Genomic DNA, 27603 nt, shown 5'->3' on the forward strand with positions numbered 1-27603 from the left:
GTATGAAAATGGAAAAAACACATAGCCCTTTTTTTAGCCATCAAAGCAATATTTTATATTTTAGCAAGCTAAGAGAAGTGCAAAACTTTAACTTAGCAGATGTCTGCTGTATATACAGTACAGCAGAGCAGAGATAGTCTAGGAGGTTCCTGGGCTGTGTGGAAGATAACTTCTTGACAGAGCTGGTGAGTGAGCCAACCAGGGGCGGTGCCTCACTAGACCTGCTGTTCGTGAACAGAGAAGGACTGGTGGGTGATGTGATAACTGGAGACCATTTTGGGCACACTGATCATGAAATGGTAAAGTTTTGAATTCTCAGATAAGGAACAGGGTCAGCAGAACTGCCACCTTGGACTTCTGGAGGGCAGACCTTGGCCTCTTCAGGACCCTGGTTGATGCAGTCAGGGCAGTAGTCCTGAAGGGACAAAGAATCCAGGAAGGCTGGACATTCTTCAAGAAGGAAATCCTAAAGGGGTAGGAGCAGGCTGTCCCCATGTGCCAAAAGATGAGCTGGCAGGGAAGAAGACCAACCTGTCTGGAACTCAGGAAAAAAAAGGAGAGTTTATGACCTTTGGAAGAAGGAGCAGGCAACTCTGGAGGACTACAAGGATGTCATGAGGTTATGCAGAGAGAAAATTAAACAGGTCAACACCCAGCTAGAACTTAATTTGGCTACTGTAAAAGACAATTGAAATGCTTCTTTAAATACATCAGCAAGAAAAGGAAGGCTAAGGGGAATCTCTATCCTTTATTGGATGTGGAGGGAAACATAGGGGCAAAGGATGAGTAAAAGACTGAAGCACTTAATAGGTTCTTTGCATCTGTCTTTAAGTGTAAGATCAGTTGTTCTCTGGGTATCCAGCCCCTGAGCTGGAAGACAGGGACGGGAAGCAGAATGAAGTTCCTGTAATCCAAGGAGAAATGATCAGCGACCTTCTACACCACTTACACATGCACAAGTCTATGGGGATAGATGGAATTTACCCAAGGGTACTGAGGGAGCTGATGAAAGCTCTCACCAAGCCACTTTCCATCATTCACTGGCAGTCCTGGCTAACCGGGGAGGTCCCACTTGGCAGGAGGTTGGCACATGTGACACCCATCTACAAGAAGGGCTGGAAGGAGGATCCAGGGAACTACAGGCTTGACAGCCTGATCTTGGTACTAGGGAAGGTCATGGATCAGGTCATCCTGAGTATCATCACCTGTCATGTACAGGAAAACTGGGGGATGAAGCCCAGCCAGCATGGGTTTGTGAAAGGTAGGTCTTGCTTGACCAACCTGATCTTCTACAAGAAGGTGATCCAGTCAGTGGATGAGGGAAAGACTGTAGATTTTGTCTACCTGGGCTTTAGTAAAGCATTTCTCCAGTATTCTCTTGGAGAAGCTGGCAGCCCAGGGCTTGGAAGGGCTGGGTAAAAACCTGTCTGGGTGGCTGGGCCCAGAGAGTGGTGGTGAACAGAGTTAAATCCAGCTGGTGTCTGGTCACCACTGGGGTCCCCAGAGCTCAGTACTGGGGCCAGTCCCATTTAATATCTTTATTGATGATTTGGACGAGGGGATCGAGTGCACCTTCCATCAGTTTGCAGAGGACACTGAGTTGGGTAGGAGTGTTGATCTGCTGGAGGGCAGGAAGGCTCTGCAGAGGGATCTGGACAGGCCAGATTGATGGGCTGAGGCCAACTGTTCAACAAGGCAAGTGCTGTGACCCGGCACTTGGGTCACAACAACCCTATGCAGTGCTACAGGCTGAGGGAAGAGTGGCTGAAAAGTGGCCCAGCAGAAAAGCACCTTGGGGTGCTGGTTGACGACCACTTGAACATGAGTCAGCAGTGCTGCCATGGTCTAGTTGACAGGGTGGTGTGGGATCATGGGTGGGACTTAATGATCTCAGATGTCTTTTCCAACTTGGTTCATTCTGTGATTCTGTGTGCCCAGGTGGCCAAGAAAGCCAACGGCATCCTGGCTTGTATCAGAAATAGTGTGGCCAGCAGGACCAGAGCAGTGATTGTCCTGTACTTGTCAATTGTGAGGCCACACCTCGAATTCTATGTCCAGTTCTGGGCCCTTCACTTCAAGAAAGAGAAGGTGCTGAGCATGTCCAGAGTAGGGCAATGGACTTCTGAAGGGTCTGGAGCACAAGTCTTATGAGGAGCAGCTGAGGGATCTGGGGCTGTTTATCCTGGAGAAAAGGCAGCCCAGGGGTACCTTATTACACTCTACAACTACCTGTAGCAAAGTGGGCATTGGCCTCTTCTCCCAAGTAACAAGAGACAGGACAGGAGGAAACGATCCCTACTTGTACCAGTGGAGGTTTCGATTGGATGCTAGGAAAAATTTCAACACAGAAAGGGTTGTCAAGCATTGGAACAGACTGCCCTGGGAAATAATGGGATCACAGTGCCTGGAGGTATTTAAAAGATGTGTGTATGTGGCACTTAGGGACATAGTTTAGTGGTGGACTTGGCAGTGCTCGTTTAACAGTTGAACTATCAAACTTTAGAATGTAGTTTTTCCTCTATTTAAGATTCACCTGGATTATATGAAACTTTTAATATGAAAACATATGCTTGGAAGAACTTACATCCCATGTTTTATTAGGAATTGGGGAATGCACAATTTTCATGGTGCTAATAAACCCTTTTACTGCTACTATATTAAACTGCTGAGCAGTTGATGATACTATGTTGGGTCAGTACTTTGTAAATGAAACTATGAATTACAAAACTGTACTGGCAGTACAAAGAGATTATGAAAAGATGGAAGAGATTCTTAAAACTAGGAGTTGATTGAGCTAGGGAAGTAAAATATACAAACTAGGAGACTTCTTACATGATACAAAAATGGTTAAACAGAGTATGCAATCAGAAATTTGCTCAAGCAAGAGTTGTCAGAGATGTCCAGGTAGTTTAGAATAATAGATGAAAGTGCATTTCAGTCTGGATGAGGATTTTTCAACATTCAGACATCTGAAAAGCAGCCTGATTTTTTTTTTTTTGCTTTTAAACAAAATAACAGCCTTCTATTCATTTTATTTGAGCGTTTAACACTGTTGAAAAGCAGTTGATTTAGTTGGCATTTAATGTCAGCTATCCTTAAATTTTGTCACTGATGTGGCTGAAATTTCAAGCAAGTTAAAATTTTGCGACAGTAACCCTGCTGATGTTCTAAGTAGCTCTTGCTTCCTGCTTGCCTTTCTCGTGATGTGTGTGAACACTAAATTAGCCATGATTATTTTCTAAATCATCATCAGATTTTCCAAGTAGTTTGTGAGGTAAACTCATCTTTTCTTCATCTGTTTGACCTTTATTTATTGCAAAGATGGGAGACTCCGTGGTTCTCTCTGCTGGAGAAGCTGCCAATTTTTCCAGAGATTCCTCTAGCTCATGTCTGAGTTCATCTTCAGAATCTTCAAAATTTCTGCAAAGTAAAACAAAATAATTATATTAAGTAAATATAACTTTGTTACAAACCTTTCTCCTTTCAAGGTCTTTTAGATTTTTTAAAAACACTTTATAAAGAATATACATGCAACACATATAATATTAACTGTTTCTTTTCTCCTTGTGAGATTATTTACCTGTATTTATAAAGCAAAAGAAAGGAGCTGCAAAGCCATTAATAACTAATCTTTTTGCATAATGTAATTTTTAATGACAGCATTGGCTGTGGCATAATTAATTACAGAATTAAAAGTTAAATTAGCAGACTCTGTAAGTAAGCTTTTTCATTTATGAATTTAAAATAACACAAAAAAAAAAGCTTTAGGCAATGCAAGCTGCCATTTCATGAAAACTGTTCAGTTGTGTGGATTTTTCTTCTGATCTGCTTGACTTACGTGTCTTCATCATCCGATCTTGGCTCAAATCTGCCTTCATCAACAGCAACAGCAGAGTATGTTTCTGAATCATCTTTCTTGTTTTCTTTTGGAGGCAACAGAGTTAATTTCCCTTCTGGAAAGGAAGAGAAACTTTCCTTCAGTTGTGTAATAGAAAACTGTAAAAGTGTGGAAAGTAATAGCAAATTAGTAAATGCTTGAATTGTTTTGTTGTTGTTCAAGTCACAACAGTGTAAATACCACACTTCTGTTGATCATGTTTTAGTCAGTGGTTTGTAACTTCTGGTTCATGGAACCTAGTGTGTTTGTAGACCATAAGCAAGGGACTATTAAAGTTAAGAAAGGCAATCTGATGTTATTAGGTTTAAGTTCCCAATATAGGGATCTCTATTTTCAGTGGAAAACTTAGGGGACTAGTGTTTGCCAAAGTCTGAAAATTACTACTTGGATGTAGCTATGGTTACCTAAAAATGCTTCCTTCCAAAGACTGAAGGGCAAACCTAACCTAAAGGTGTGAGAACAATGCTAAGAGTTGTTACTTTAGTATAAAGACTAAAATTCTGCCTGTGATCCAACAGAAATCTGTCTGTTTGGGTAACACCGTGCTTCACAATGTCAGCTTGAGTGAAAGGGCAGAACTGGGTATTGAGAGAGTGCCATTTTTTAATAAATGTAATAGATAAGAACAACAGCAATTAGAATACCCATGTGACTTACTCTTCTTTAACCCTGTCAACTGTTAACAGTGAAAAGTGGTTTGACTTTTATTTTGGCAGGGATTTTTTTTTAATGTGTAAGCAATAAAGCTATTCTTAGGAGAGGGATTTAGCTAGCACAATTAGCTAGTTTTGCCCCCGAGATGGGGTAGTTTTAAAAGACCTTGTTGTGCTATGAGATAAAAGGTTTGTGAGCTATAATTAGCAGGAAAGGGCTGACTGCACAGTTGCAAATGACAGATACTTCTGACAATACATTAAAGTTGTTGAAACTTGGGATGTACAGTTTGCTTGCTCAGAAGTCCTGTCATCCAATTATACATTCAGTAGATTGGCAACTGTGCATAAGCCCACAATCTCCAGTTACATATACAGCATCTTTCTGAGGAAAATACTCTGGATTTTTAGCCAAGAACTTTGATGAAAAGTAAATGTAATTTTTAAAACAGTCTGTTACTTTAGAAAAGTGCACTGCAGTATAAGTGAGTTTGAATCCATTTCAGTGTCAGCTGTATCAGCATGGACTATGTTGTAAAGTAAGTCACCGCTGTCATTTAAGTCACCATATACTACAATTTACAGAAACACATGTGTTTGTATAAATGCTTTTTACAGGGTTCTTCAACCTCAACAGTTGCAAGGGCTAGATCCAGGTACCTGCCAACTTACCTCTGACTGCCCAAGCAAACAAAAGAATTACACATGAAAGTAAGAGACAATAAGTAGGGCTTGCCCTATTCCCTGTTATTGAAAACAGCAACATTGTGAAAGAGGTCTTTTAATGTTTCAGGACAGAGCATAGGCTCTGCCCATGTTTTTCTAGTTTGCCAACTGTTTGAAGTTGTTAGTTCTCATCACAGACCGCCTGCCAATCATAGAAGAAATAATACACTAAAGATGGACATGCAGAATTTACAGTAAAAAAACATCCTACCTATTTCTTCTTCAAGACACATAAAGGAATCATTAGACAGCTCTGCTTCTGCTAAGATGTTCAGGAGAGTCTCTGGTGGTGTTTGTTTCCACTGCTTCCTGCTTTCTGGGACGTCTTCAGGCAGAATAGCATGGTCAGCTGAAGAACAGAAAGGTTCTCAGGTCACTAAAGCATGACTGTAGCTTGGCACTGTCTTTTGTCAGATACAGACTTTCTAGTCTTGACACGGATTTCTTCCTTTTTTTAATCCTGGAACCTATATATTTTTTTCCTTATAAAAAAAAATTGCTGAATTTTTTATACGTTCTTGATCTGATTGATATTGTAGAGAAAAAATAGTTTGGACAATGTCTAACACCAGTTTTAATGCTTAAGTAATTGTTTATTAAGCCTAGAATAGACAAGTGCAGTTTCATTGAGCAGTCCTTGCTCTGAAACTTATTGGCTTCTGGGGGCCGAAAAAGCTTCAAAGAAGTTCTTGTTTCTTTTGTGCCCTGTGATCTTTCATCTAAGGCAGAATGAACAAAAGGTGGTGTGTTCATAATATTCTGCTTTGTCTTCACTGTGCATGCAAACTCTTCAGGTTATTTTTTATGTACCTGGGGAGTCTGGATCATGCTGGAAGGCTAGAAATGCTCCTTGTTTGCAGCAACCAGTCACTGGAGATAATGGTCTGCCTGTGAATATATGCACTGGTACCGTAAGAAGCTTAGCAATTAGCCTCTTCTGAAACGGAGTGTCACTGCAGCCACCCCTGGGCGAGCCTGCACTTGTGCCTGGGTAGTACCACTGCTGTGTGCAGAGGGAAAACAGGACTCTACCAAACTATGGGTTATGAGTTCACAACTCACTGCCCTAGTTCTTGTGTGTCATCAGCTCAAGGCCCGAGAAAGTAGTGTTGATTAGTTGCATAGACTGGCATTTTTAGCAGTTGTTACCCAGGCCACAGAGTAATTCATAAAATGCACCCTTAATATGTAAAAGCAACACAGCATGATTACAATGATAGAGGGGGAAATGATGACTGTATTCTGTGGCTTAACATGTACAATAACCTCTGTTATTATGAAGTCCTGCAACTAAAAGCATGCCAGATCATGTGAACATTCAGGTATGGATGAGTTCAATCTGGCTGAATTTTAGAAGCTCACTACTTTCACTGAAAGCCAAAACTTTCTTACCAAGTTCATCTTCAGCCATAGTAGGACATAGAGATGTGACATCAGCACCAGCTAAAAAATTCAGTAGTGTCTGAGGGGCTCCAGCTTGCCAATGTTTCCTGGGTTTTTTTGTATCATCTATGTCATTAGACTCTTAAGGGTAAGAAAAAGAGGAGGCAAAGTTATTTCATTTTTTTTTTAAGTAGATTTCAATGTGATTATAATAGTATGTGACATAAAGAGAGAGCTCATCAGATAAACTTGCTATAGCCTGGAGTTACTGAATTTACCTAACTCCTACGTAATTTTCATTACATTTGAGTATTAATACTCAGCATTGCATTTCCCCAAGAAATACCTGTTGGGTATCCAGATAGCTCTTCCAAAGCTCTGTCCATATGATTTTCATGAACTTCCACCAATTTCTCCTTAAGATTCTCACCATCCACAAAACTTGAAGTCTCACTGAGTTTATCTAGTATCTGCAAAAAGCAATAGGTTACTCTGGAACCACAACACAAATATGGTACAATAACTAATCACTCCTCATTTTACTGTGTTTGCCAAACAACCTCATATATGCACAGGAAAATTGTGTAACAAAAAGTGAAGCAGCAGAACTCAAAAGTCACCTTGTGATTTGAGTATCAGAGGGCTGTATGGGGCTCGGCAGAGATGTGAAAAAACAGAATGACAAAATAGTGCTTTATAAATTAAAAATATAGATACTAGAAATATCATATATTTTCTAAGTTACCATTAGAAATATTTTTAAAAATTTAATATACTAATACAAAATTAATAGGTAGCTATTACATGATCAGCCACAAATGTCATTCTAATAAATGAAATCACATAAATGTTGTCTGTAGTCTCTCTCCTACTTTTTATAAGTAACAGATGGTTCATATCAATGTTATTCTTGCTTTGTGATACAATACTAGTGAAAAGAAACAGAAATGTTCCAAAACAACTTACAAACCAAATTCAGCATTTGCAGACTAGCTCAATTTTGAGATAATTTCTTCCTCTCAAGCTCAATTTATGAAATATAAATACCTGCAATCCTTCATCTTTTACCATGATTGACCCAGATATCACCCAATCTTCTTCTAAGCAATTATCCTCTTGAAGAAGTTCAGATATATGCAACACGTCAACAAATACTCAATAGGAAGTTTCTATATATGCTTATATATATACTGTTATAATGATAGCAAAGGTAGAGGATGATGGTAATGGAAACTAATCTTAGATTATAGAGCTGCCATGGTTTCAGTAACTAATGTAAATTCTTTGAATATAATTACAGTGTACCTCTGCTTCTTGAATGCTGTCTTCTTCAGGAACACAAACATCTAAATTAATTTCAAACTTTACTCCTCCCTAAAGAAAATTCACATGCCATTAATTTAGTTTATGGAATAAAAACATTTAATTAAAGGTACACAGTTTATATGGAACTACAAATTTGAAAATTATTCTTCTATTGAAAATAACATTTATTCAATAATATTTTCCTTCTATTTAACAAGATCAAAGTTGAACAAATTGGTCGAAAATAGACTTCTTAAATATAGATTATTTTATTTTAGTGATATTTTGAAATGATTGCGTCCAGTTTTGATTTGAAGGAAGAGTGTCTTTGATGATAATTTCATTCACATCCTTGCATTACACAGACGTGGTTCCTACAGCTGGTTCTCAACCAGCTGTAGGAAGTTGAGTACTGTACTGCTTCCATGCAATATTTCACAAAAGACCTTTAGTTCACTTCACAATGATCTTATGGTCAGAAACCTTCCTGATATCTTATGTGCATTTCCACTCAATTCTTTTCTTTCTCCTTCTATAATTTAAAAAGCACTACAGAGAACAATGTTTTATAACAAAATGTTTAAAAATTAGCAGCCTGACTTGACTTCGCTTAAACTTTAAATAAACATGAGTTCCCATGCACTACTAATACACTTTGATATAAAAAGGAGTAGGTAGGGATTGATTACTACATAGGAATATCTAAAGAGAGTCTCCCTCAAATGGTCAGAAAAGCTCATTTATTTTCTTAGTGATTCTGTCTTCTCATATAAACTTTTAACAAACTGTAGACCAGCGTTCTCAATTGACTCTCAGATAACTTGATTTCCAGAGCTACTATAATAATACAATAATTTGAAATGCACAGACATAAGAAGAAAATGGAAAAAGGAATAACAGTAAGGATGGATACCTTTCTGTTATGTTTTTTTTCTAGGATTTCTTGGTCTTGCTTATCCTGGACTCGGACTTGCTCAAAGTTTTCTTCCATGTCCTGAAAGAAAAAAACCCCAGCTTAAAATACACTCTTTGTAACAAGAATATGTGTATACCCTGTAAAAAAGAGACTTATTTAAGTAACGAATATAGTCATTAATCTGCTTGTATATATATCTGTAAGAATATTCCATTCATTGCCAATTCTGACTTATCTGGCAAAAAGAAAAACAGAAAATCTTGCATAAAGTGCAAACCTCTGATTTTTCAAAAACCTATGTTTGAAAGATACAGTACTGTGTCAAGAAATAAATAATACATTTTTTTTTTTTTTTATGATCACATGCAAAATGACTCAGGGTCATTTCATTCTGGAAGACTTTGGAAGTTATGAAAATCAATATTTTAGTGGAAACCTATGCCTATAGAAAGTATAGTCATGTTTCATAGTATCTTGTTTTCTTGTAACATCTTAAATACATTTAATGACTCCTTTCAATATTCTTATGTCTTCTGTTAGGACAGTCAGACAAAAGCAAAGTAAATAATAGTATACAGCTCCTTCAGCGCTCTGCGGTGATTAGCATATGTCTTCAACCTCAGGCAAAACCACAACAGATCTTACTTTATAAAAAATCTACGCAGTTTCTCCAGTAGATGGAAAGCCCAGAAAATAAGGTGACATCGAGCAGGTCCAAAATCTAATGTTTCTTTTTCATTATCATGCATTTCCCCTTAAATCTCTTGGAATATAATTTCTCCCCTAACATGACTCTAGCTGCCCACTTCATCTCATCAAGTGGTGTAAATTCATTTTAGTAAAAGTCAGATCCAGGATCACTGAAGAGGATCCTTTGGCAGGTTTGGCTGAAGTTCCAGCTGCAATAAGGTAGTAATGTCTGTCACTGGCTAATGTGTTCTAGCATAAAAAAGAAAAAAAGTAAATATGACTGCCTGTATGTTTGAGCTTTGTTACCTGGAGTTTTCGGGCTCTAAATCTGAATTCTTTTATATGGCTGTGGTATTCTTCACGAATTTTCTGCAGCTGTTTCAGGTACTCCTATTAAAGAACAGTACAGCAGAATACATATGTATTACAAATACATATAAAGATAACAGTAGCTAAACAAAATATTCTATGAAATTGTGTATATACAAGAAAAGAAAGGGATCAGTGTGCCCTTTATTAACAATTTTAAAGAATGCTTGATACTTTCTGTTAGAGGACATTTTGGGGTTAAAACACTTCCAGACTTATCCTTTAAGCTTTCCGGACTCTTTCATGCTTTCCTATAGAATTTTGTCTAAACCAGCTAAGAATAACCCAAGGACTGTCTGAGTACAGATGCGAAGGTTGCAATCCAAATATAGAGGACTAGAAATTATGAAGACAGAAAATTATCTAATATTTGTTGTATGGCAATTTGCTACCCATAACAAAACAAACTCTGGTAATCTTTTCTTGAAGTACCTTCAACATTCCTATGCTTTAAAGCAAAAACTTCAAATTTGGCCAAAATATAATTTTTCTGTTAAGGACACCTCTATTATTGTTTATATGAGAGTCTATCCCAGTTTGCCTACATTACAAATGGACAAATCTGTAAAATATTTTTTTTTCATATTTAGTACAGACTTTGTGGAACTAAACAGCAACAGTGTCTGGAGAATGTGTAAATGATGAGTATGTTATGTAAAAGTTAATATATTAATATTTATTCTGACATTTTTTAATAAATCAAAGACAGAAAGATTAAATTTATTTACATATGCTCACATAAGAAAGAAGTGTCAGTTTGTTTTCTCTGTCGCCCAAAAGCAAAACTACAAAAGTATGTTGTTTCTCTATAAAAAGATGGGAAAAGAATCAAGGATGGAAAAGAGAATCATGAAAAAGAATAAATTAATATGCAAAGATTACTACTATTAAGGAGTGTAAGAAGACAGCTTTAAGCAGCTAAGGAAGATATGACATTTACCTGTTCTTTCATTTCATTCTTTCTAGATATGTCCTGCTGATGGTTTTTCAGATCCTCTTCCTTTATCTTCTGCTGCTGTATTTGGTCATAACATGGGTCAGCAGAAGATGGTCGCAGCCCCTGTGGATGTACAGATAAATCCCAGATAAAAGGAACTGTCATTTAGAATCCTCTCCTTCAGTGCTCCCTCAGTGCACTCTCCCTGTTCCACTGAAGAACACAGTAAGGCAAGTGTACATTTTTAGAGGAAAAAGTTACAGTAGAATTTTACATTGTTACAGTTTCGTATTAGAAAATAAAACCTCAAGATGAGCATTGCAGAGCAGAGCAGGGAATTTGCTAGAGCAAAACCTTCTACCTGTCAGTTAGTTTGATATTAGAAAGACATCAGTTCATCTTTGGATTTTCATTCACTTCCTTTTACAGATTTTATTCTGTGATTCAGTATTTACTTACCAGCTGTTTTTCCACTTTAATCTTGTACTGTTGAGCTTCAAAACGCCTTTGAAGAAATTCTGCAGTCCTGAGAGAAGAAAGTGATGTTCATATACAAATTTTATTTCACAGACTCTGCTATCTTCTGCACAAGTAATTCTCTGTATGTTCTATCACATATGACAAAAAGAGCTCTCTTTGTACTGCATGAATATATAAATATGGATAAAATACATGTAAATATGGCGCAACAGTAAAATGAAACATATACTCTTCAGGCATGCCCCTTCCCTATTACTTCAGTTATATTAGCCTTCTGAAGAGTGCAGCAAAGTCCTTCACCACCTTTTATTTGTTAAATGGCATATCAAAGTGTTAATGAAAATAAAACTGATTTCCCTGATCCCCAAAATGAGTGAAAATTGTCAGAATGGAGGTTGTATATTCAGCCACCCTTTTATTGTCTTCTCCCCTGTGCCTAATTCTATCAGTCTAACTGTATTTGTGTAGTTTCTAAACTTTTACTTTGTTTTTTTGATATAATCATCAGTCACTTGTTAGTTCTCTGTTTTCAATTTAAATTTTCTTGTGCCTCAGGGAGCCAAACTGAATTGACTTTGTCCTTAAATAAGGCACCAGAAACTCAGGTCAGAAAAGATGTTCTAAAACTGATGATCCCTAACTAAAACATTCTAAACACTGTTGACACTGAATGAAAGTTAATGATCCAGTCAACCTTAAAGGAAAGCTTTGGAAGTAGGCTGTATTAAAAGTCCCTCCTCAAGGTTTTCAAAGCTCATCCACACCTAAAATGGCCAGTCACAGAATGGACAGGCAATCTCCTAAGTAATGAAAAGGTCATATCTCTACTTTGTAAGAGAAAGACTTTGAAGTAAACAATCTGCTGGAGAAAGGGTCTTTATATCTGAAACAGAAATATAAGCTCTGCAGGAAAAAAGAAATAATAATTTTCATGGCCTGCCTCTCACTCCTGTTCCCTCCAGTGCAGAACTTTTAATCTTTATATGGTTTTGATCCTGGTGTGAGGAATGACAGTGTTTATGCTTGATCGGATCAGAAATTCTACAAAAATCCTGTGTGTTGCTTCTTGCCCAATAAAAGACTGGGCTGAGATTCGGGACACATTTTGACAATGAAATGTCAAACACCAGGACAAGACATTCAGAAGGAATTTCTGGACAAACAGGAACAGGAATTGTATTGTTGCGTAACAACTTAGGCAAAAAAGAAAAATCAAAGACGAAGCAGAGAAGGAAGTCTACTAAATGAGCTATGTCCAGTGTTACCTACTCAGGAAGGCTGACAGGTCAGAATATGCATGACAGTTCACCACTTATAAATGGAGTGAAAATTACCAGTCGGGGGGTGGCGGTGGAGGTGCAGCTTGTCTTTTCAGTTTACAGTATTCTTCAACTCTTTGGCTGATATGAGAAAGGTCATCATGTGCATTAGCTTTCCTCTGTAAGTTGTCAAGCTTCTCATAGTAATGACCATAATGGCCACATACTCTGATACTTTCTGGCCTTTCTGCCATATTAAATCTGGAGGTCTGCGGTTTAAAATACAGTAAATTATGTTAATTTACCTGTTTTCATTTGTAACAGTACAAGTTTGAATTCAATTCCTGTCCTCCCCAGCCTGAACTGCATGGTAATATAGGCTGTCTACAGCACAGTTAGTGTAAGTTTTCCAAATCCTTTCACATATAACCCAGAAACTTCCTGACTCCTAAGAGTTTATGTAATCTTACCATTGTCTTTTCCTTTTTCCCTGTTCCATCAGCTCCTCCCATTACGCAGCAGCCCAAATCATTGTGCAAATCAATCAGCATGGGGCTTTGTACTCTGTATACTCTGTAGTATCATTGTCCTAGAGTCAGTTCATTGTTCTGAAGCCTAAAGTGCTGAATTATTTCCAAGAGAGTCTCTTTTTGACATGTGGTAGCCAGGGAAACCTGGAATGTAGTTTTGGGCAGTATATGCATTGATTGCTGCTTTCAGAGGAGCACTGTGCTACTTCATTTCACATCTCTCTGATTATGTGCCTGCGGGAGTTTGGCTTTCATTTCTCTAAGTCCTTACTGTGATGAAACATCCCTGTATTTCTCCTTTGCCACAAGACTCTCATTTCCATTTCTTATAAGGATAATGGAGAGAAGACCACTGCACGATATAAGTGTGGTCAGACATCCACCATTTTTTCCATGGTGGGAGACTATATAGTACATGAGAAAAATGCTGAATTTTGCCTACTTTCTTACATAAATGTAAAAGCATCTAAGTATCTGTTCCATCTAAGTATCTATTCCTTCCTGTTTTCCTTCTTAGAAACACTGAGAATAGGCTTACGTACCTATAGTCTACTCCAGATTACAGTAAAATATAAATTCATATCTGTATAAGAAGAAAATTTTCAACTGTCAATAAAGTCGCCAAGGAAGAGGTAACCTCAAAAAGTGTTTATTGTGTTCCTCAGTGAAAGAAGTTTTACAGTATGGTATCCAGAAGTATGGCAATCCCAAGAAATAGGGAGAACAAATCAGGCCATCTAAATGAATGTCAGACTATCAAAAACTGTGACTAGTGAAGCAGACACCAGGAAGTCATGCTTGACCAACTCAGTAACATTCTACAGTCAAATGACTGGCTTGATAGCCAAGGGGAGAGCAGTGGATATTTCCTAGAGGCAATTGCCTTCAGGGAAGCTTTTGACACTGTCTGCATAAGGTCCTCATAGAGAAGCTGATGAAGTATGGTCTAGATGGGTAGGCAGTGAAACTTATTGAAAACCAGCTGAATGCCCATGTCAGGAGAGTGGTGATCAAGGTATGCAGCCCAGTTGAAGGCCAGTAATCAGCAGTACATCCCAGAGGTGGGTCCAATCCCATCCAACATATTCACTATCAGTTTGGATTATGGGGGTATTGGGGCAGAGTGCACCTTCAGCAAGTTTGCTTATAACACCAAAGCAGCTTGACAGAAAAGATTCTGGGGGGCCTGGTGGACACCAAGTGGACCACAAGCTAACAATGTGCCCCTGCTACAAAGAAGGTGAATGATATCCTGGCTTGTATTAGACAAAGTATTCCCAGCAGGTCAAGGGAGGTGATCTCTCCCTTCTACTCAGCACTGGAGAGACCACACCTGGAGTGCTGTGTCTAATTCTGAGCTTTTTGGTAAAAGAGAGACAGGGACATATTAAGTCCAATGGAGGGTCACAAAGATGATTAAGGGACTGGAGTATTTCTCCTGTGAGGAAAGGCTGAAAGGCTTGGACTCTTAAGCCTGGAGAAGGTTCAGGTGAGATCTTACCAAAGTTTATAGATACCTGAAGGGAGGGTGCAAAGAGGATGGAGCCAAGGTCTTTCCACTGGTACCCAGAGACAGAAACAGAGGCAATGGGCACAAACTGCAGCACAGGAGGTTCCCTCTGAACATTCAGAAAACACTTCTTCATTGTGAGGAATGACTGAGCACTGGCACAAGTTGCCCAGAGAGGTTGTGGAATCTCCATCTTTGTTGAAATTCCAAAGCTGTCTGGATGTGGTCCTGTACAACTAGATCTGGATGACCCTGCTTGAGCAGGGGTACAGACAAGGTGATGTCCAGAAGTCCTTTCCAATCTCAACTATTCTGTGATTCTGTGAATCCTGAAGCAATGCATTCAAAGGTATGACACTATGCAAGTAGCCCTGCAATCCTCAAACTTTTTGCTTCATGTGGATGTCGAAAGAATGTGGGGACATTCCCAGTGCAGGTCAAAACACTGTGAACGAAATTCTGCCTTTGATGACAGCAGTGCACAGTGAAAGGAAACTTAACCTTTCTAACTTAATCCATCTCTGGATTCGCGTTGGATATGCACAAATGTAACTATGAGGAAAACTAAATCCTATATTCTGCACAGGGCCAGTATTATCCATAGGTAGAGTAAGTGATTGTGTGATGGACACAATCCTGGGAACTCTATGTTCCCTATTGTCAGTTCAGCTACCGTAACTACAACGTGCAGATCTGGGAGCTCCCAGATCCTAAAAGTGCTTTGCTTATGTTCACCATCATCCAAGGCAGTACTACATGCTCTTGAAGATAAATATAAGAGTGTGAAGTGATTCCAAGTAAGAGGCTGGACAAAGCATACAGCTGATATCCTGCCTGCGGGAAGAAGGAGGTGGAAAACAAGCGAGAGACACAAGTGGTTGGGAAAAAGTGGGGCTTGGATTTGGGAGAAGGCTGTCAGTAATAAGTATCTGAGACAAGTGCAGTGAGCGCTAGTGGTTTTGCCCAAGCATGGGCTCTCAGAAGGATGGAAGGAATAGGATCAGTGTATTTGCTTCTACAAAAAAAATGCAATCACAGATATTACTTGCCTTTGTGCACACATAAATGCAAAGCACGTCCAACTCCTTTTGTTACAAAGGACCATACCAAAGCAGCCTATATTCAGTGTTTCCTACTTAGGCTTTCAAAAACACCTCTTTTGAGGCTTTAGGAGCAATGAACTGTCTCTACTGACTTAGAGTAGGCACTGAGCTAAATTTAATACATTTTAATGAAGCCATTTAAAGGCTAAGAGCAGGCATTTGCCTTCTGAAGATGATTATATATTATAGGAATGTGGAGGCACAGTACCTGAAAAATGAGCTGTTGCCTTCTTGAAGGGGGTTTCCATTCATTTCTTCTAAATAATTCTTGTTTCTTGACATGCATCACCATTCCAGATTCCAGAGAGACTTGGTCCTGAACTCTTGTTTTTTGAAGTTTATATGCTTTTTAACAGTAAGAGATTAAAGTTACATTCTGTGCTCTCTACATGATTAATGATCATGTGGTTTTAAACCATAGCAAGGTGTCTACGCCTAACAGTGACAGGTTGGGCCAACAAACACTCCTTACATCCTTTCATCATCATCACCACACTTCACACCTCCTAGGCGTTCTGCTTTTCTTTCTTAGAATGACATGCTTTTGAAAACATGATTGACATTCACATAAAGTGGATCTTACTGATTAGTTTTGCAAAGCGCACTGAATAAAAGGGAGACCTCTGTGAGCTACAGTGCTGATTTCATGCTAGTACCAAGAACGAAAACAGGAGATCTGATTCATAGGTTCAGTTTTCATTGGAGGTTAGGTCTACCTTCTTAGGCATTCCCTTCCTAAACCTAGCCCTCGGTACCCCAAAAATCACTAGGTAATGTTGTAGTACTTGTGAAGTTTGAAAAGGGCTGAAAAGTGAAAAATCTACATCATGAGTTCCCTGTGTAGGAGAATACAAGTACATACCATTCCTCTTTGGTCAGTCAGTATTTTGCAAGTATCTTAGCTGCAATAATGAAAAGTGGTGTCCTTTCTAGGATTAAGTAGTTTCTAAGTGAGTTTAAAATCTTTCCTGAGTATTGACTGTGAGAGGATCATGTCTCAGAGATAAAATATATAAGAAGTATGAGCATATGACTATAGATATTTTTTTAAATGCTTAAGTTATTTAGGTGTTCAGGTATTTCTGTCCAAATTGCATTGGTCCTGCAGGCAGCTAAATTTCATTGAAAGTAATTTCCAAAACAGCATAGGTTCCTACACTACTGAAGAACATTTTCTGGGGAGGAAAAAAAAGCCCATAGCATAGTTAAGTACATAGGTTTATTTTCACAAATTTGTTTAAAACGCCTTAATACTTCTAAAGATAAATTGAAGGAATAATTGTGATATACCAAAGAATATAGAATTTAGGAAAATGTTACACTACCAGAAGCATGGTACATCTTCAACAGTTCATACAGACTTACCATTTAGTCTCATTCGTGTTTTCTAAGAAAGGGAATACATAATCTGTTCTATCAATGAATACTAAATCCAATATAGTTCATTGTCTCTCGCAATTTAATATAATTAATAATACTTTATAAAGATACATTTTTATTATTTTGTAAAATACCATGCAGCATGTTTTGCAAGACTGGTTTGTTGTTTTTTTTTCACATAGCTTGGCAAAATTAAGTAAGGTTGTTTTTCATGTGATGGACCTAAACTGCATCTAAGACCAAAGGCTCTCAGTTTTGTAAATTCTGTTCTTAAAAGAACTAAGACTGTTTTCTATGGCAGCTTTTCTAGCTGAATGTTGCTGATGAGCTGGTCTTCTCCCGAAAAGAGCTGTCTTTTCTTGAACAGGAGAGCAATGCACTGTCCGGGTGAACGGTTCTGCTGTTGCATTTCTCTCCTCTATTTATTTTTAACTTTGTGTGAAAACCTTCTAACCAAATGTGCAATAAAGATTGCTGGAGAAAGTTACAGCCACCACTTGTATCATAACTAACAAATGTTACTGTAGAACAGTGTTATTGTCATTACCTTGTATCCGCCTGGCTCCAGATTGTGGCACTGAAGGTCTTTTCTTCTGTATCACTGTGTGACTGAGTTCTTCCTGTGTCATCTATCAGAAAAAAGGTGTCTGATAGAACTGTTTATAATACTTTGATACATATTTTCTCTCAGCAAGCAGCAGTATTTGCACTTACCTCAGGGGGCAAATACTTGAGAACAAGTTTCTGCAAGAAGGGCTTCCTTAGGATAGAATTGATGGATGGTCGATCTCTTGGCGATATTTTAAACAACTGGGAAATTAATATCCTCAGATCATAGGAATAGTTGGGAGACACTGGGTGAAAACGTCCTCTGCAAATCTTCAGCACCAGCTCGTGCAAACTATTGCCTTCAAACTTAAACAATGAAAACAATAAAAAGAGGACAGTAAGTACTGCTGATTGGCGATGATGAACTAGACACTCCAACTTGAAAAAAGGTACTTGCTGACACAATCAGAGAATCATAGAATGGTTTGGGTTGGAAGGTACCTCACAGATTGTCTAGTTCCAATCCCTGCCATGGGCAGGGACACCTTCCACTAGACCAGCTTGCTCCAAGTCCCATCCAGCCTGGCCTTGAACACTTCCGGGGATGAGGCACCCACAACTTCTCTAAGCGACCTGTTCCAGTGTCTCACCACCCTCACAGTAAAGAATTTCTTCCTAATATCTAAATTTACCCTCTTTCTCTTTAAAGCCATTTGCCCTTGTCCTGTCAGTAAATGGCCTTGTAAAAAGTCCCTTCCCACCTCCTTTAGGTACTGGAAGGCTGCTCTAAGTCTCCCCAGAGCCTTCTCTTCTCCAGGCTAAACAGCCTCAACTCTCTCAGTCTGTCTTCATAGGAAAGATGTCCCAGCCTTCTGATCATACTCGTGGGTCTCCTCTGGACTCATTCCAAAAGGTCCACATCCTCCTTATGTTGGGGGTTCCAGAGCTGGATGCAGTACTCCAGGTGGGGTCTAACAAGAGTGGAGTAGAGGGGGAGAACTCCTGTGCTATGCAATCCTTTCACAAATTCTTTCTTACTAACCACAGTTCACTGTAGAAAATTAATATAACCACTTTGATTGTATTTTGTGGTAATGTTCTCCCTGTTTCAGCTGCACAACTGTAGCAGCCATCATGAGAAACAAGAAGCAAAAGGCCTGACAAAAGTCTAAGATGATCTTGTTTTGTTTTCTTTAGGCTGTGATTTACTGCCCAGAAACAAGCTCAGTTATTCTGTTTGCATTCTTGCCATATGTGAGTGTAAAAAGGAGTTACCTAGAGCTCCAGGTTTTGTGTGTGTGGTGTGTCTGTATGTGATAGGGCCGGCCTGTGAGAGTGATGGATGTGTGGCTTGCAGCTGTGCTGTCTTGGTTTGCTTAACCATTCCCAGCTAAAAGTGAATGATATAAAAACCCTGGTCATGGAAGAATAAAGCTAATTTCTGCCCATCAAGTCAGGAGTCCGTGTATTATTCCATCCTGTCTGACACACAACTTAAAATATCCATTAGCTTTTGTACCCGGAAGAGTTTTATTTGTACTCTGCCATCATACAGTAACACAGAAGCAATTTTTCCAGAATGAAACAATTTATTTTGCCAAAAGTTGTTCACAGAGACCTGCCTACATATTGTCTTCACACTGTTCACCTTCAAAACTTCACACAACAGCTTCTCAGGAACAAAGACACAATCCTAATTTTTTAACAACTGTTGCCAATTTAAGTCCCCTCAGTTCACTAGATCTCTTAAAAGGCCAGCATCAATACAATTTCTAGGGGCTTAGACAGGCAAAAATAATTTTGAAAGCAAATTCTTCCTAAAATTACCATTTTATTTACGTGGCTATTTTGAAGGTGGTGTGACTAAAAATTGCCTTAGCTTCACTTGCATTTCCCGTCTACATCTGCATTGAGTCCCTGCCTTCACACTGAAAAAGTGGGCAGCAATACAGAATAAAACACCTAATATTTATACGAAGTAACATTAATGTTTTCTCACTTTGTGAAATCTGAAATTCTCCTTAGCAGTATCTCCCTTGCTCTTAGCTCAGCACAACTGCTCTCCCTATCAGTGCTGCTCTACCTTTTCCCAAATCCAAGCTCAGCAAAAGATCAACTTCCGATGGGGCCAGGAAACTGATGCTTTTTCTCATCAAGAATTGCCAAGATTAGTTTCTGCTGTGTTCTCTTCTTCACATAATACTCACAATCTGAGGATTGTCTGAGGCTTAGATCAGGGTGAGGACAACACAAAACCTTTAGGAAAATACTTCTGAGGACTCAGACTGTTTTCTGGAGAAATGTGAGTTTCAAATTCTTTAGTAAGTATAGATTGATATTTTCAAATATAAATGAGTAAAATTATATGGCTAAGCCTAACCTTGAAGTCTGGCTTTAATTCTTTCCACTGTTCATCTGCCTTTTGAAAAGGTTTAGTACTTCTTAAAGAGTAAATATATGTTCAAAGTTTGTACACACATGCATATACGTAAGTTACAGGATTACAGCATAATACATTTTATTATGCACAAAACAGACACAATATGAAAAAATAAACACTGGCAGTCATTTTTTACAGATCAATAAATAAGCTGAAAATACTTCTATTAGTTGACTATCAATACTATTATTACTACAGTTTTTCCAAGCTGTCCACTATATTTTTAAATAATATGATAATGATCTGATCATACAGTACTTACAGGATGCTTTAGTGCACATAGCTCATAAAGCACACAGCCAAGAGACCAAATATCTCTGTGAATAAAAAGTAATTAAAGTTTCAGTGAAAAGTCTATAATATTTTCATTCATGAAATCAGTACCTCTTCTCAACTATCAAATTTATTATTATTGTATTTTTTTCTCAAGATGCATGGAAAAGAACAGCTAGAAATTTCTTTTTAGTTGTGGCACCAATGTTTCTATGACACCTAACTAGGTATTATAATTGTAATTGGAAAAAGAACATGACAAAAGAACGTCTGCTTAATATTTCTAGCAGCATGAAGGACAAAGCTGACTTAATAGGAGACAACAAGGGAGTAAGTACACTTGTGTGAATACCACGCCAGAGCTGAGATGTTAGTCTGGGCTCTGGAGCATTTGGTCTTCATCACATCCCCCACACAGAAGGGGGTCTAGCCCACTCAGCTCCTCACTTCATAGTGCTTCTCATCTGGTATTTTGTGTTAAGCCTGAGTGAGCCTTTGCAATTCTCAGACCTATATGTATTTTCTGGAGGTAGCTGCTGCAAATTTCCAAAATAGGCAACCTAGCACCTTTCATTGTAGTGTATTCTTATAAATGATAAATAAGTGTATCAAAAATTCATAAACTTGGAACTGGAAAGATTCATTGGTAATCACATGTTGGAAACAAGAGAAATTTAGTATTTGATGGAGAAGCAGATAAAGCTAAGGGGAAAAGAAATCTGTTTTACATTTACCACCACTACTAACAAGAAGTATTAAAAGAGAGTTAGAAGTACAAGTAATTTTATAAAAACAAAAAATATAATTATGTTAAGCCTGTAGATTAATCATGGCAGAGTCATGATGACATTCTGGACATTGTGAGTCAAAATACTACTGACATTGTATAGTATAACATAGCTGTTATCTACAATGATGCACCTAATTATTGTACACAAATAATATAAAACTTCACAACAGGTGACACGTGAAATTCCTAGTGCCCTGCACAAATACTGATTTAAACCATGGTATTACTAAAATGAGTTCTTTCATGCCTACACACCCTCATGAACAAGCATATGAAGGAAAGACAGAGACTTACGTTTTGTTGTTATATGGTCGATTTTCACAGATCTCAGGTGACAGGTAATAGGGGGTCCCTACACATGTATGGGCAAACTCCATAGTACTAATGAAACATAATGAACAAAAAGGAGCACTTACACAATGAAAACGTTTACAAGAAATTTAACTAGAGACTTCTCTGTCCCAGGTTAAAAGCCTGCGGGGTACATTATTTCTGCTCTCCAAATAGTTGAATAAAGGAACATCCCATTTGCACATTCAGGTTGCATTTTGAACATTCACAAATAGTCCTGTTTGGTGCAGGTCACAGACTAATTAAAAATGGTGCTTACCTGTTCAACTGTCTTGCTATGCCAAAGTCCCCAAGCTTTGCTACCTTTCCATTATTGCTAAGAAAAATGTTCTGCAAATAAAAACAAAACTGGTGTGTGAAAATGAAACACGGTTTTTTAAGCACATTTTTCACGGGACAAAATAACCCCCTCTCCAGTACCAGTTTTATTACCTGTGCTTTAACATCTCTGTGTAAAATCTTCTTGTCATGAATATGCTTCAGACCCAAGGAGATCTGCACAAACCAACTGAGAATCTGCAGGGAAAGTTAAAGGAAACAGATACCTATGAATTTGTGTGACTCTAATGTCCAATGAGGTATTTTACTAAAATATATAAAATAAAGACTACAACAAAATCTAAAATATGTAAACCACATGCAATGTAAAATAGTAAAAAAAGTATTTTTAAAATTAATGCCATAGACTTTCCCTTTCCAATTAGTTCTATTACAAAACTAAATGGTTAGATACCTGCTCCACTTTCCTTATCCCCATCCAGTTTTCACTGACTGTGACAGAATATGTACTTGAACGATGGCTGAAAAATCATGCCGAAGGACAGTAAGAATACTAGACCTTTATTTAGAAATGAGGGATTTCAAATAACAACTAAGACAGAATTGGAAAGTGTCAATCCTCAGTGATGGAAATCATACCACCCAATTATAATACTTGTAGTACTACTAAATGTAGTCCAGGAGAAAAAAAAGGTGATGGTCTAAAATGCGGTGAGAGAAGGGAGCTATGAAGAAACTTGCATAAGTGAGCACACAGGTTTTTCCTTTATCCTTGACCCAGTACAGCTTTTAAACACATACTTAGCTTCAAATATACGTGTTTTCTTGAATAACGGCCTTTGTACTTAATCCAGAAATAAAAGGACAATGTGCTTTTATGTATCTCTGTTTAGGAAAATTCATGGATGTGAAAGGCTTTGATTCAAGCAATAATCTTCTATTTATTAATGCTTCATATTAAGTAGATGATTTCCTGAATAGGGATGGTGCCACAAATTAGACTTTCTTAGGCATACCTTTGAAAATATAAAGATATTTTAATAATGTTACATTAAATTGGGTAATTTGCTTTCTTTTCTTGATTGGCAGTTGTATCTTTAGTTTCTATAATCCATTCTTTTGTCTGTATTTCCTTTTCCTTTCTTTCAATATGTGTTATTCTGTGTCATTGTCAAAGGATTTGTGTGTGTTGGGTCTTTCGTGTTTTCATGATCTCTGGGTTTGTCCTCTATTTTCTTTCATGTTCTCTCTAGTATGACTCCCAATAGGATCTTAAAATTATTACTGAACCTATAATTCACTTTCAACTGAATTCTACACTAAGGAGTTCCTCTTTTCCTACTAATGCAAAAAGAAAAGTCACAATACTTTTTGTTTTCCTTCAGTTCTATGCTTTAGAGTATATTTCCACTAACAGGTTGGATACTGTCTGTCTGGTTTCTAAGCAAGATTTCATTGAACCTGCAAAAGATTATGCATGATTAAATAATCACACAGTTCAGTACACTAATTCCTTACATAAGAGAAAATTTCCTTCAGAAAGCTAAGAGTCAGCAAAAAAATAAAGGAATAAATAAGGAATAGGGGGAAATCCTATTTCTGTGAATTGCAGTACTTATCATACTGACCTATTTACAAAATCAAATATACGTGAACATGGTTCAAAAGCAGCCAGATATCTGGGCTTGTTTCCCTGTGCTGGTTTAACAATTTAAATGGCATCAGAGAAATTTGACCCAAATTAAATAAATGAGAGATTTACTGTGCACTTCAGTATAAAGCAGGATATGCCTTGATGGCCAGTAGCATCAACAAATTTAGAATTTTTATATAATATATACACCCTAATTCGAAAACAGTATTTAAAAGAAAGTCTTTATGGCTTAATAGGTATACTACCAATATGATAAAATCTACATCCATGATGGAAGGAGCAGTGGGAGAAAGAGGGGATAAAAAATGTCATCATACTGCTAATGAATTAATTTCAGATCTTAAAGCAGTGTTAAAAGCAAACTCTTACACTCCTACTAAAATTACCAAAGTTTCTTTAAAAGTTCAATCATTTTAACAGATCAGAAAAGAAACAGTAGCTAGTACTGGATAAATCAAACCACATGTTTTACATATTATGTCATTTCCTCTCACGATAACTTCTTTCACCTGGTCCTCGTCAAACAGCACTCCATGCTGCATATTTATCCGCTTCATTAAATCTCCACCATCACAGTATTCCATCATAATATATAGCTTGCTTTTTTCTGAAAGGAAAAGTATGATTTTTCCTTTATTCCTTTATTTATTCATTACACAGCAGTAAATTATAGTTATTTTATGTGGTCTTTCTCTCAAAGGTAGTAGTTAAACTCTACCTACTCTATTTCAAAGAAAAACTGAAAAAAATGGATATTTCCAAGTGAAACCTGATGCAAAACTAAGACGTGAAAATATATTTAAATGAAGATTCACCAAAATATTAAATACATGACAAAACCCTCAAGAGACCCTACTGATAGAAAGAGAGATGTCCTTACAGGAATACTTAGCAGAATGCTTCATAGTTGAGGTCTTTTCCCAAAAAAGGTTAGTACAGCATCATGAGCTTGATATTGGATCATTGAAAAGACTGTGCTATAACAAGGTTTGAAATAACCAATGTTGTTTTTACATTCCAGATGATGAAAGATATTTTCAGGTTTACTAATAGCTTGCATTTCTATTTAATGGTCTTTTTCTGTGCTTGCCTGTTTTTGTCTGTGTGTGTATTTATATGTATACATATGTATGTATATTAGTATATATGTGTATATGTATATAGGATGTATGTATCATATTCATATAATGTCATATGTATATGATGTGGATAAACAAAATACGAGGAACATAAGGTTGATCTGATTAAATGATCATTCTATTTCTTGCCTATTTGATTAGCCTTTTGTCCTGCTTGATCAGTCTATTCCTTGCTGTACTCAAAAGCTCTCTTCTATTGAAACACCTAGAAAGTTTCATTAAACTCTGGACTCCTATAAGAGATCAAGACTTAAGTTCAACTTATGCAGTACAGGCACCACAGGATCTGCGATTCATGCCACAGTACCCACTCACACACGTGAAGAGGGCAACTGATGACTGAATTTGATGCCTAGTGTCCACTTCTAGGACTTGGGGCTTGTTAGCACTTTTAAGTAAGGGCTTAGAGACAGGGCTAAGGTTGGTCAATATTAATAAAGTAGGTTTTCTGCCTTCCACTCCTTTAATCACAAGTAAAACACAAGAGTTAAAAGTAAACCTTGCACTGAAGCATAGAAGGTTACAATATTTGCATGCTTCATCTTGGCCAGAAGAATGACTTCTTTCTGAGAGGCTTCTTTTTCTTTCACAGGCATCTACAAAGAATTAAGAAACTATATGCTAGCAATGATATATTTAACTCTTTTCAGAAATTTTTACATCATTATAAAACTATTCCCACAAATACAAAAATACTGTGTACCAAGGTGATACAGAAATATAAAATATGATCTATATATAACGTAAAATATAAATTTGCAGTGTATGCTTGGAAACATATTAGAACATTACTGAAGTCAAACCAAATTATGAGATCTTACAAACAAGCAAATGTATACCTTAAACCTTTTTACACAAATGCTATCGGTAAGGTAGCTGACGAGTAGAGTTAAACTCTAATGTTAAACTTCCCTTAAGTATTTGAAGTACATGGGTCTTGATGATTCTCTATTCCTACTACGGAGGATCACGAAAGAATAAAGCAAAAAGGGAAAAAAGGCCTTCCTTTTAGTGGTGTTACAAGTTCTTGCAATATTTTGGGCAAACTCTTTGCCCTGTTACATTAAATGAACACTTCTATTCGGTTCATTGTGATCACATTTTCATCAATACTACTTCTTAAAAAATAATTTATCTGAGTATCTATCCATCAAAATATTTTCTTGTATTTATAAAAAGGAACTTATCCTCATTCTTAGCAAATATTTTGAAATGTAATCCTCAAAGATTCAAAAATAATAAAGTGAATAAAACACATCCTACCATATAAAAAACTTTAGGACTTCAAAGTAGTAAATATCTGTATCCAGCTCCTGATTTTTGAACAAGTGGGATCCACAGTAATATTTCATTAGCTTCCATTTTTCTATTTTGTGAACATCAAAATCTAAGACTGGAAATGCATGGGGTTTATTGGTCAAGAGAACAGAGAGAAACTGTTTTTGCATTTAGCTGTCATTACTAGCATATCAGTTTTTCTGGGTTTGAATCTGGAAGTTATACAGCTCTTTCATTCTTCTACTGTAATTCTGAATATATTAAAAATTCACTAATGTGGCCTAGAATAACAAAAGGCTGGTCAAAAGCATGTAAGCACTCATTGAAATTGACTGTTAAACCCCAGGGATTTTAATTGCCTTTCTGGAACTAGATATAGCAGTGTTCCTCTGATACCTGAGCACGTGGCCCTAAGCTGCCTCTGCAGTCAAGGGGAAGAGAGAGAGCAGTTTTATGGCCAGATGCAGCTCTTTCTTAAACAGAGGTCTAAAACACACATAATCAACAGCTTCCTCAAAGTACCTATTTCTCTTGTTCTCCTGGAAAGGGAGTCTAGCCAAGCAGCTCAGATGCTGACAACAACAGAATGGAAATTTAAAATTAGATGAGATGAATCAAACTGCCATAAACACAAATGAGAATTGGAAAGGCACCGTTGTGAATTACTTATGTCTGAAAATAAGCACGTGGAAAAAAAGGAAATTAAAAAGCTTAAAGAAATGTATCACAAAATCGTCATTTGTTATTTCAGTGGCAATATTTTCATTGTAGTTGAATCAACAAACATAAAATTTGCATTAGTCAGTGTTACACAAGTAGGTAAAGTTTTGAAAAGAACAAAACTGCAGTAAAAAGTAAAGAATATTGAAATACATATTTTGTTTATGCTTGTAAAATACTAAATTAGCTAAGACTACAGTCTTTGGAAAGTTTAGCTCCATATAATTGAGATGGAACTACAAAGGAGATAAAAAATAACCCAAGTTCATATCCTAGCTAAATGTAAGTAGCATAATCCAGTAAATATAAATCACAGTTTTTTGTTTTACCTTAGTTAAGTTGATCTCTTTGATAACACACGGCTCATTATCCATTTTTCCTTTTGCCAAGAATATTTTGCCAAAAGATCCTTCTCCAATTTTTTTAATTATTTCATAATTATCCATGATGTCTTCAACTTAAAACAGGGGCTAAAATAAAAAATGCCCAAATTAGTATTGTATGTAGTCAGTGCTGCAACATCTGAGGTGGTGCTATTGAAAGAGATACTACCTTTTAAGACTGCCATTTTTATAATTTCTTACTATGTTTTATCACATTTTCATTACTGCTGCTGCTTCTCCCTACAAATATCATCCTCTGGAATTATGCAAATTATTGCAGATCTGAACTTTCAATAAGCAGCAAGTTTATGAGTGTCTTATAAAGAAAATCCTACACCCTAAAGTACACCCTAAAGTTAATACATGAGAATGCAGTAGACACTACTATGTAAGATTAAGATATAATTTTGGAAAGTGTTACTCATTATCTCTTGAAGTTAACAATATTATGGAATTGTTCTTTTAATGGAAAAAATAGCTTTAATCTATTTCATGTTGATTTAGTTTATACTAAAGTGATCTAATATTAGCAACGAAGTGAAAAGCCACTGCATTTTGCAGGAGATCATGGCCAAGTGCAGTTGGACATTAGCAAACATCTGTCAGGA

At 37.2% G+C, this 27603-nt stretch overlaps 1 protein-coding gene across 1 annotated transcript; it reads right to left on the bottom strand.

The window, feature by feature from the left end:
* Nucleotides 1-2708: 2708 nt before the first annotated feature.
* NEK5 (NIMA related kinase 5) lies at nt 2709-27131 on the bottom strand. The gene is made up of 21 exons (XM_018071030.2): nt 26942-27131; nt 25114-25210; nt 23985-24082; nt 21975-22058; nt 21802-21872; nt 21486-21572; nt 20391-20445; nt 17854-18054; nt 17687-17768; nt 15970-16104; nt 12692-12893; nt 11337-11403; nt 10881-11000; nt 9878-9961; nt 8879-8959; nt 7966-8034; nt 7007-7130; nt 6670-6801; nt 5489-5626; nt 3839-3953; nt 2709-3420 (listed from the first exon to the last, which is right to left on the bottom strand). The coding sequence occupies exons 1-21, from the start codon at nt 27056-27058 to the stop codon at nt 3222-3224; spliced, it is 2358 nt and encodes a 785-aa protein (XP_017926519.2). The 5' UTR covers nt 27059-27131; the 3' UTR covers nt 2709-3221.
* Between the last annotated feature and the right edge of the window lie 472 nt (nt 27132-27603).

The sequence above is a fragment of the Manacus vitellinus genome, unplaced genomic scaffold (genome assembly GCF_001715985.3).
Source record: "Manacus vitellinus isolate BGI_N305 unplaced genomic scaffold, ASM171598v3 scaffold_2_pilon, whole genome shotgun sequence".
Lineage (NCBI taxonomy): Eukaryota > Metazoa > Chordata > Aves > Passeriformes > Pipridae > Manacus > Manacus vitellinus.

Excerpts from the sequence above, each read along its gene's own strand:
- NEK5 (XM_018071030.2), bottom strand. The coding sequence starts at position 27,058 with ATGGATAATTATGAAATAATTAAAAAAATTGGAGAAGGATCTTTTGGC. Across the intron at positions 17,769-17,853 it reads TCAAGTATTTGCCCCCTGAG|ATGACACAGGAAGAACTCAG; the intron begins GTAAGTGCAAAT and ends TTTTTCTGATAG. Across the intron at positions 12,894-15,969 it reads AAGGCAACAGCTCATTTTTC|AACCGCAGACCTCCAGATTT; the intron begins AGGTACTGTGCC and ends TACTGTATTTTA.